This window comes from Diadema antillarum, unplaced genomic scaffold (genome assembly GCF_040938485.1).
Source record: "Diadema antillarum isolate AM-2024a unplaced genomic scaffold, OU_Dant_1.0 scf00000132, whole genome shotgun sequence".
In the NCBI taxonomy this organism is placed as follows: Eukaryota; Metazoa; Echinodermata; class Echinoidea; order Diadematoida; family Diadematidae; genus Diadema; species Diadema antillarum.
In genome coordinates, this window is record NW_027271021.1 from 1327552 (window position 1) to 1339089 (window position 11538).

Sequence of the window (11538 nt, forward strand, 5' to 3'; positions counted from 1 at the left end):
CTGCGCGAGGACTGAAAATAAGTGAAATGGGTCAACCTAGCCGAACTTGACTTATTCATATTTTCTGAAAGAGCGGGTCTTCTTTTACATTATGCTAAAATGTGGTATCATAAAACGGGCAGGAAAGTGTGTTTTTTTAGCAGTTTATCTCAAACATTTTTGGTAGAATAGTGTGATTAGGTGTGTCTTTAGAATCCCTTTTTCATTTCTGAAACACCTTGTCCACATTCTTCACTTTCAACTCTGATAACTTTTGAAAGGATAGTGCTATTGCTTGGAAAGTTGGTATCAATTATGGACAGAATGTGTTGATGAGGCATATTTAATTTCAGTTTAATCTGATAATTCCTTCATTTGTTGGTACTCTGATGGGTTACTTCCTGTTTTTTGTCCCATTCATCGCACAGCCAGCACGGTTTGGTAAAGATTAAGCGCTTGAATAGACACTGTACTTCAGAGCCTCTTTTCTCAGTTCACACTTTTCCTGAGTTTGTGCTTTCTTTCCAATATTTAGATAGGTTAGGAGAGTCCATTTGATTTGAGTTATACATCATTTTAAAGCTTAAAGTCTGTTTTTTCAGAATATGGTCTTAACAGGAAATTCATGTCTGGCGACTTTTTGTGTGTTTTGAGGTGCAGAGTCACATATACACGTATCATAGCAACAGCCAGAGTACAGTTGTATTACAAGAGCTTTTCAGGCTTGCGAGATGTTGCAGTCATACCTATCTGCTTGTAGTCAGTGACTGTGGCATGTACAAGGTGTTGTGCAATTGGACCATTATGCCGAAAACACTGTCATCTGCATTTCATACTGAAGTCGCCAAGCAACATGGCATAATGTTTATTAAGTTATTTGTGTAGCTGCAGTTATTATGAGCAGAGACCAGTCGTGGCTCTGCTTTGTTGTGTTCTAGGATACCACAACGCATAATCAAAGAGGCCAAAGTTTAGATGTTATATGACTGAAAGAAGGATCACCTCTGCCAGAGGCCAGACGTCATGCATTTGAGATGCTTGCTTAATGACATCATATGAAACAACAGTGTTCCCACAGAAACAGCCAACAGCTGTTGTAGCTATTACTTGTCATGTAGACTCATGGTTCAGACTCGTGGTTCTCATTAATTTGTAATGTCATGATCCTTGGTACCATTATTGATGTAATTGTTATTGACATTGTTATTATTAGTAGTAATTGTTATATTCATATTTTTATAAATATTTTTAATATTAAAGTCATTATTATTATCACCATCATTATCAAAATTTGATTTAACTTTCAAATTTAGTTTGCTGTCTGCATCTTGTGATAATCCTGTCACTGCAGTGTGAGCTTGAGAGCTACGTGTACGTGTACAATGTAGGTCTTCCAACACCTTTTTTATGCCTCTGCCACGAAGTGGTGCCGGAGGCATTATGTTTTCGGGTTGTCCGTCCGTCCGTCCGTCCGTCCGTCCTTCCGTCCGTCCTTCCGTCCGTCCGTCTGTCCGTCCTTCCGTCCGTCCGTAATGAATTTTGTGGACAGGGTAACTATCAAAACCTTTTGAGGTATCCTAATGAAACTTTGCATGTATGTGTATTAGATGGTGAAGTTGTGCCTATCAACTTTTGGGTGCACATGCTCAAGGTCAAAGGTCAAGGTCAAGGTCAAAAGCTTAAAATTTCACTTTTTCCCACATATCTATGCAATGCCAGAAGATATTTTCCGGAAACTTAATGTATACATGTATTACCCAATTAAGATTCTCTGATGAAAGTTTGGGGTCATGAGGTCAAAAGGTCAAAGGTCAAAAGGTCAAGTAAAATGTTAAAATTTCACTTTTTTCTCTGTATCTTGGAAATTGTTCAAGGTATCTTTATGAAACAAAGTATGTATGCATGTACTGACTGGCAGTGGTTATCTAGAGAATTTGGGGTTCATGGGGTCAAAGGTCAGGGGTCAAAGTTCAAGGACAATACTTCAAAATTTTACTATTTTCCTTATGTTTATGCAATGCCAGCAGGATTATTTTTTTAAAACTTGATGTACAAATGTATGCATGTAACCCACCAGAGATTCTCTGAGATTTTTTTTTTTTTTTTTTGCCAGGAAGGTCAAAGATCAAGTGAAAGTGCTGAACTTACTTCTTTCTCCATATCTCGGAAGTGGCTCAAGTTATCTTTAAACTTAGTATATATTTATGTATGTTCTGCCTGACAGTGATTCTCTCATGAATCAAAGGCCAGATGAAAATGATAACAATTTACTGAAGATCAATACAGAAATTGCACCTCTTCTCCATACCTCGAAAATTACTCAAGTGGATAAACTTATGAAAGGGTCAAAGTCGAAGTTAAAGTTCTTAAATTCCCAAATACATGCTCTCCTATTCATCCAATTAAACATAGGTCAAGGAAGGTGAACATTCGATACATTTGTGACAAACATGTCATTTTAATATTTTGCCAATTTTGTGAAAATGTAATTACACATTGTCCACATGTACTATAGACCTATTAGGAGAATCATGCATTATGGCGGAGGCATACCAGTCGCCATAGCGACATTTCTAGTTAGAAATATACTAACCCACAAAGCTTTGAATGTTTTCAGTGTCAGGTAATGTTTGTTCAGGGTAAGCTTCCCCCCTTGGGTAGTCATTACTCAAATGTTGCTTTCTTCACCGATTATGCACAGCAAACCTTGTTTCGACACCGATTATACACAGCAAACCTTGTTTCGACATCTGTGGGCTTTGTAACATGGTGGTGTCATGAATGATTTTGACTGTTTGTTTTCCAAGGGTATTATGCTGTTAGAAGATAATCTTGTAAGCACAACAGTGCCCCACCCCCGTAGTGACAGATTACCACTCCCGCGCTCCCACCACAAACCATGCAACTGCGTAAACCCTCTTTTCTCCCCCCATGCCAACTTCCATCAAAACGTAAGCATTTGTAACAATTGAGCAAGAAAGCATGTGACGTGAAAGTGTTTGTCTCGACATATGAAGGTGGTAGCAAGTATAAACAAGACGTGTGACTCAAATGTGATTCACTTGTTTTGACAAATTTTTGCGAGCCATGTATTTGCTTTTGTTTTTGATCTTCCCCTTGTCCCCTACCTTTTTTGTCATGTGTTCCAAGTATTTGCACACTCACAAGTACCTGGAAAAGGGGGCAAATTAGATCAAAATGCATCCTAGTATACCTTCTTTCAAATAGTGCATATCCCTGTGTGCACTTGACATGGCTTGACATGAGCAAGTGCCAGTTTCGTTCAAGATTTGTCAGTGTACACTTTTTAAAAATATGTTTCTTGGCATCTTGGCCTCTGATTTTTATGGTAAAATAGATTATGCCAGGGGGCATTAAAGGATCTATGCCTTACAATGTACATGTATTCAAGCATTCTCATTTCTCTTGTTCACCAAGAAAGTATAACTGCCTTCTCTGTTATGCTTTGATGGGCTATGATTTATGATGAAATAGATTACATTTAGGTACGCAAAAGGTGTTATTGGATCGATGCCCTATTTATTCATTCTGCTTTCTTCTGTTCACCAAGAAGTGTAGCTTTGCCTATCAACAGACATCATGCTAGTGTGCATACTACGTTGTATGTCCATATTTGCATATTGCAGATACAGTGTAGATTTAGAACATTCTGTACTGTAGAATGCTTGTGAGATTGCTCTTGTTAGTCAGAAAAGTTATGGGATATAGAGTATATGGCTGTGCATTTTTGTTGCATTGAGAACCGTATGGTATTTAAGGTCTTGGTCTGACCCGTTGTGGTAAAGGTAGGGCAGGAGGAAACTGGAGAAGGTATTGAACCTTCTGAAAGGAGCCCCCAGTGGAGGAAATGGGTTTGTGGAGCAGGAAACGGTACCACAACCCTCACCTTTTGTATGTGGTCCTTGCTCGACAATTCTTCCTCATGTCGGCTCTGTTTTGTGTTCCTCCCCCGACTGCATCAACCAATTTGACAATTCCTAGCTGACTTGTGTGAATCACGCACATTTTGTGCTTGTGTAATCCTGTGGAGAACCAATGGAAGAACGAGAAAACAAAACGCAGAACCACCAAAATGAGTTTGTCATGTACAATAGTTTGTACATGTATCTTGACCCGGTGGCAGAAAAATGGCAAACATGCAATAGAACCACTCTGGCATTTACAGAGTGTCATCTCCCTAGGAACAAGTTCACTGCACACTTGTCCTGTGTATTAATGTTTTGAAAACATATGTATACATTGCATACGAACTGGTTGTCTGTGTGATATTCAAGCTTGCTCATTTTCATGAAAATTTACTGAACATTGTGAAGTAGCCATTAACAGTTAAATATTCATACGTAGCATTGTTTATATTGTTATTTCTACAGTTCCAACTTTGTTTGTGCTTTTGTAAACTAAAATACTTTTTCCTCTTTTTTTTTGGGGGGGGGGGGGAGGGGGGGGGGTGGGTCCAGTCATTTTTATTAATTTGCCTTTAAGGGATTATCAGTTTGCAACATCCAGTAGCAACATACAAGGGGAAGGCAAGTTACATGAATTTTGTACTGTTTTGTTTGTTTGTTTGTTTATTGACCAAAAATACTACAGGTTTCACAGAAAGTACTGTTTTTCCCCAAATGTCCTGCTATACATGCCGATTGCAGGAAAGGTCAAGTACTACAGCTGTATTTTCCATCAAGACTGCAACGCTGTATACAAGGTTGGCATCCTGCATAAGTCATGAAGAACACACACACACAAAAAAAAGTGTGCTCAAGAATTTGATTTCTGCTTTCCACAATGTTATGGATAATTGCCTCCACATTTTATTTTCCATCTCCCCTCTTTGTCCTCAACAGAATGTTTAGCAATGGAGTAGATCACACAATGACCAGGCCGAACGACAAAGGGGAGTATGAAGTGGCCCATGGTATCTCAGCGGAAATATTCTCCTCCATATTGGTGAGTACTTTGTCTGCGATCTACCCATCAGTTGCCAGAGAACAATTTGCTGTAGTTTGGTGCTGTGCCATTTCATTATGATATTAACTGTTCATTGATGGTACACGTATATGAAATGAGTACCTAACTCTATTTAATAGATAGATGCCCTGTCATTCAATCCCTTTGTATGCAATTATTTCAGCAGTGAAGGTTCCAAAGTCTCTTCATTTCTAAATTTACTCTAAATCTGAAATGGGCAACAAACTTTAGAAGACACTTTTTGTAAATCTCCTTTTAATTTTCAGCAGGTCTTTTTTTTTTTTTTTGTATTTTAACCAGTTCTTCTCCAACTTCAAATGTGCATTGATGTTCAGAGTTGCCAATTTAGTGATGAAAGGATGATGATTACTGCTACAAAATTCCCTAGGGACTCCATGAATTATTAATTTCATAAGCCAGTACTGAGTTATGAAATATATGAGAGCAAAAAAAAAAAGTCCTTTTATGAGAGTAAGGATGCAATGCCATTTTTATGCCTCCGCCACGAAGTGGTGCCGCAGGCATTATGCTTTCGGGTTGTCCGTCCGTCCGTCCTTCCATCCGTAATCAATTTTGTGGACAGCGTAACTAAAAAACTGTTTGAGGTATCGCAATGAAACTTGGCATGTATGTGTATGAGTGGGTGAAGTTGTGCCTATCAACTTTTAGGTGCACATGCTCTAGGTCAAAGGTCAAAAGGTCAAAGTCAACTTCTTAAAATTTCACTATTTCCCCCATATCCATGCAATGCCTGAAGGTAATTTCTTGAAACTTTGTGTATATATGTACTACCAAATGAAGATTTTCCGGAGAGAGTTTCGGGTCATGGGGTTAAAGGTCAAGGGTCAAAGGTCAAGTCAAAATGTTGAAATTTCATGTTTTTCTCCATATCTCGCAAATGGTTCAAGGTATCTTTGTGGAACTTAGTACAATATTATATGCATGTACTGACTGGCAGTGATTATCTAGGGAATTTTGGGGTCATGGGTCAAAGGTCAGGGGGTCAAAGGTCAAGGTTAACTCCTCAAAATGTCACTACTTCCCTCATATTAATGTAATGCCTGTAGGATTTTTCTTGAAACTTGATATATACATGTACATGTATTACCTAATAGATATTCTGTAGGAAGTTTCTTGCCGAAAGGTCAAAGGTCAAGTGAAAGTACTCAATTTCACCTCCATATCTTGAAAGTAACCCAAGGTATCATAATGAAACTAATTACATATTTATGCATGTTCTACCTAACAGTGATTCTCTTTGGAACTTTAAGGTCAAAGGTCAAAGTCCAGGTTTAAATACTAGTATTTTACCATTTACAATACTGAAATAACACTTTCCTCTATACGTTGAAGATTACTCGATGCATAAACTTATAAAAGGGTCAAAAGTCAAGTAAAAATCCTCAAATCCCCAAATACCTGCACTCTGACAATTTAGTCATTCATCCAATCAAACCTAGTTCAAGGAAAGTGAACATTCAGCACATTTGTGACAAATCTGTCATTTTGATATTTTGCCAATTATATGAAACTGTCATTGCACAATGGCAAGACATTGTATTACCAACCTATTAGGAGAGCCATGCATTATGGCGGAGGCATACCAGTCGCCGTAGCGACATTTCTAGTTTAACTGCATTGAATGAGGGGATTTGTATTGAATTCCAATTTTCTGCATAGCATAGGACTTATTTTACACTGTCAGAATCACGAATAGACCAAGTGACTCTAAATGATGTCATAAACAAAGCCTGCTGTTTGATTTCAACTATAACAATAAAGCACACCCTGAAAAAAAAAAACAAACTCTTTTTTAAACTCAGCAATTCACTCCTTTTTCTTTTTCTCCTGCGTCACATAAAAGTTCTGTCTACTTTCAAACTCTTGATAGAGTCAAGGATATTTGCGCCTTGCGACCAAATTGCCTGAAAACCACAAATTGCTGGTGTGTCAAATGAGTTAATCATGTATGTCCTACGCAGAGTTTTCTGTATTAGAAGGGGCCAAGTGACGGATGCTGCCCTCGCTTGTTTGCTCCTGTGCAGAGCCCGGTGGCACGTCTCTCAGGCTCAGTGCCGTTGCCTGAAGCCCCATCGCTCTTCTCAGTCATGTCCACATATCTGATTTGTTTGGTGGCAAGCCTTTTGATTTCACTGACTTTTCATCTCACCAGGAATTCTACAAAGTTGGCTGCATCCGCTGTCCCCCGAGTGTGTCCATACAGGACTTGAGAGAGGCCTGCGACTATCTTCTCATCCCCTTTACGGAACAGACCATCAAGTGCAAAAACTTGAGTGAGTGCAAGTCAGTAGACTTTACGAGAGGAAGGGGAAGCTTGAACTTTATGAGAGAGTACGATGTTGGTATCGATTAACAGGTCCAGAGACTAGACTTCGTCTGAGATATAACATTTTGAGGATTCTCTCACTTTTTTGAGGAGCAATCATAAATTCAGAAAATGAATGCTCTTTATAGATGAAAAGATATCTGAAAGAAAATGATTTGGAATGGAATTTCTTTGTACATTGGATATTACAACAGATACACATAAAACACATTACAAGTACACCTGAAGACCTATTATCACAAGATGCAGCTGAAATTGAAACAGAAACATATCTCAACATTCAATATCACATACACTAGTACACCAGAACTCTCTTGCCCAACAAACTTACATTCCACATGATTTCTCAAATGTAATTGCACCAAAAAAAAACCAAAAACAAAACAAAACAAAATAAAAAAAGAGAGTGTGCTTCATCAAGTCTTCAGGAAAGGAGATGGAAGTGGGGATGTAAAGCTGTCTTGGGTGTAAATAAATCTTATTTCTTTTTTCTGTCTCACCACAAAGGATGCCTGTTACACGAAATCTCCAACGACGGGGCACGGCAGGAGTTCGAGAAGCATCTAGAGTCCATGCTGCTCCCCCAGATGGTGGGATGTGCCCAGGTAAGTAGGAGGGGACAGGATGTGCCAGTCTGGAAGATGGGGTGGGGGGGGGGGGGGATGGGGCGAGGAGGGAATGGGATTGAGTAGGAGCAAAGTTGACAAATCAGCTCAAACAGCCTGAGGCAGTGTGGCTTTCCTCCGTGTGATTTATTGAGATTGTAGAGAAAAGGGACAGTTTAAGCACACAGAGGGGAGCGGATGTGAGACAAGTTTAATATACCAGAGAGAGAGAGGGGGGGGGGGGGGGAGGATAGGAGGGGTGGCATTGGGGAGGAAGGGAACGGGGGGTTAATGGGAGCAGAAACTTTGTAGCCTCAATGTCTGTAAATGTGTGATATTGGCTTCAACACTCTTAAGCTGCTTCCCTAACCCTGGCTTTGTTGTTTAGTGTTGTTTGTTCACAAAATCAAAGAGCATAGATACACTTAAATGTGTAATAGGTTTTGTATTTAGTCACACGTTATTTAATACATCGTAGACTGCTCTCATGAAAACAAGGGGATTACACTGCTTCCAAGGCCACGTGGTGGGTAAGGAAGTTGGGGGGGGGGGGTCGTGGAGATGGATCAAATTTAATGTAAATGTTTATGTCAGCAGGCATGAACAAATAAAATGTTATGGGATTTCTGCACTCCACTACAGTGTCCACTGCCTGCGCTTTTTGCCATTTTATTATTTATATGGAATGATGTTCGCAACTTAATGAAGAGCACAGTCAATGCACAATGCTGTGAAAGACATCCGACAATCGCCATATTTATGTTTTATGCGCAGAAAGGGGAGCGGGAGTGCCACATCGTGATCCTCCTGGAGGATGACGTGGTGGAGTGGGATCCCGAGTACCCGCCTGCCATGGGGGAGGAGAACTTCCAGGTCATCTACAGCACCTCCCTCTACCGCTTCTTCAAGTACATCGAGAACCGCGACGTCGCCAAGTCGGTGCTCAAGGACAGGGGTCTGAAGAAGATCCGACTGGGAATAGAAGGTAAATGTGGTGACTTGTTCATCAATACTATTTTTGTTGTTGATAATAGTAATGATATTATTGATAAATTATCATTATTAACAAGTAACTGCAGCAATTATTATTATTGTTATTATTCTTGTTATTAATATTATTGTTATCATCATCATCACCATCAGTATTGTCATCATCATCATTGTAATTGTTATCATTGAGATAATGTATGATGAAGTACAAATACTTGGTAGGAAAAACAAAAGACAGCAGGCTTGAAAAATTTTGAGTTCTCAGAAACATGGTGTCTGTTTACCAATAAGTAAAAGAATGTATATATGCTATTATATATATATATAACGGCCACACTAGAATGTATAGAATATTCAAGGTCACTACTTTGAGTTCACCAAAGTCTTCATGGGGTGGGGGTGGGAGGGGGGGGGGGGAATGTGCAATGTGATTACTGTAAAAATTTAGAGCTTGGCATATGCCTTTACTTAGAGAATCATCGTACACACCTGACTTTACATGATGAATTCTCTTCTGTTTTCAGTGTATCATATGTACAGTGTGCTTTTATTCATGACAGCATATAAACAACTAAAAGCACGCATCCTTAAAAATAATCCTGACTATTGGTTCATAAGAGCTTTCAACCACCTAGAAGCACCAGGGGAGCTTAGATCTCCATCATGGCCCCAGGGTCACCAGTGCCACTGCATGACTGCATTCATCCTTTAAAACAATCCCAGATCTAGATCAGCTGTTCCTTTCATCACATTGAACCTATCCTTAAAGTTTATCGAAATCTGTTCTTATTATTTTTTTATCCTAGTAGTAGTGCCAACTGACAAAGAAAAAAAAAAAAACAACAACAGCAAAAACTAGACACTCAAACAAACGCCAGCAAAGACAACCTCTAGGTGGAGGTAATAATCCAGCAGCCCAACTGATTTTCATGTTCATGTTGTTCCTTTGCTGCAGGGTATCCAACTTACATGGAGAAAATCAAGCAGAGACCTGGCGGAAAACCCGAAGGTATTTTTTTATCATTTCAATCATGAATGCAAGACATTGAAGTGATAGTAGAAATCAATACATGTATACATGTATTTCCACTGAATGATGCAGAGAAAGAGAAGAGGAGTTTGATATCTATGAGTTCTTTATGTTTATTTGCCCAATTTCTATATAAAGTGCATTTACCAGAACTTGTCAAAATCAAGGTGTACCTTACATTGCCTTTGTTCCTTGACAGGCTTGCAAGTTAGTTAAAGATCATTGGTTCAAACACTGAACACTTGACTGGAAATTGTCTTGTTCTTGTATTTGTCGGGCTGGCTGTAGCACTAGTGCTACATTGTATGTAACAGGACATTATCTCCACTGCTGTGCCTCACCCTGGTAAGTAAACATGAGGGGATGTTATCTTCCATATGTTATTGTATCTCGACCCAGCCCACCAGAGCTGGCAAGCTTGCCGGCTATAGTGCTGACCATTCCCTGCTATAGTGCTGACCATTCTTTTGGTACCACGTTTTGCCGGTAATGATTGCTTGGAACAGCTTTGGGGAAAAAGAAAAGCCAACAAAGCCCAAAATGAACATGGATTAATTCTTTTAAAAGGAAAAAAGAAAAGGAAGAGAAACTTGAGCTTTGAAAGAGGTTATCCAGATTATGTATAAGGTTTGATAATGATGGCAGTATAAGTAAATTCAAGTGGTTCAAATCTCATGTAAACTCTTGTGGACTTTGTCTTTCATGAGCAGAAATTCACTAGTTCATAGAAAGTAGTTTTAAGAAACCGATGGCTTTAAGCAATATTGATTAATCATATCACACTTGCCTAAAACCAAGATATCCTTTTTTTTTTGTCTGTTTCACAGTAATCTACAATTATGTCCAGAGGCCTTTCTTGCGGATGTCGTGGGAGAAAGAGGAACAGAAGAGCCGACACGTGGACTTCCAGTGCGTGCGATCGCGCTCCATCCCGAACCTGGCCCTGGCCGGGGGTGCGGAGGCACCCGTCAACCCCGACATCGCCCTCATGGGCCCCCAGCCCGAGGGGCTGCCTATGCTGCTCCAGCATCACATGGGGGAGCCAGAGCCCGAGCAAGAGGCGTAAAATGTTTTGGGGGCTGTGCGGGGAGGGATATCGTCACCGCTGGTAACATGCACGTACTTCCATCAGCGGATGACAGAATTGCCTCATATGGACACTCATAGTAGGTAAATTTGTGCCTGCATCTCACTTGTCCACCATGGTGATATTTCCAAGGTGCTGGCTCTCTTTTGGGTTTACTGATACCATAAACTTAGACAGCCATGAGGGTGGAATGTGACTCTAAGAAAGAGGGCTCCAATCTCTGCTGTGCGAGCATCCGCGACATCTTTTAAGTGGCTGCCGGAAAATGATTGGCAATGACTTCAATGATACTTGTTCTTCTTGCTGAGGAGGGAATTCCCCTACACCGGCCAGTGATGCTGCCCGATGGATATGCCTCTCTCCTGTTGTTTTCCCGCCACAAAGATGAGTCACGGAAACTGGAAGAGACATGGCACGGGTTCATCTCCTCCTCGGAATATCAATCATTCTGTATATGCATTCTGACTATGCTGAAGACCTGTCCAAGTCAAATTTTGGTAACTTTTGGGGTCGC

At 40.0% G+C, this 11538-nt stretch overlaps 1 protein-coding gene across 1 annotated transcript in view; it reads left to right on the top strand.

Moving 5' to 3' along the window:
- The window catches only part of LOC139720705 (BTB/POZ domain-containing protein KCTD20-like), a 28139-nt gene extending 17085 nt beyond the window's left edge, over positions 1-11054 (top strand). Inside the window, exons 5-10 of the mRNA XM_071632059.1 lie at positions 4842-4944; positions 7139-7259; positions 7820-7917; positions 8692-8902; positions 9863-9916; positions 10765-11054. Coding sequence (XP_071488160.1) covers positions 4842-4944; positions 7139-7259; positions 7820-7917; positions 8692-8902; positions 9863-9916; positions 10765-11003 — 826 coding nt within the window. The 3' untranslated portion in view covers positions 11004-11054. The remainder of the gene's footprint in view (positions 1-4841; positions 4945-7138; positions 7260-7819; positions 7918-8691; positions 8903-9862; positions 9917-10764) is intronic.
- Positions 11055-11538: the final 484 nt, after the last annotated feature.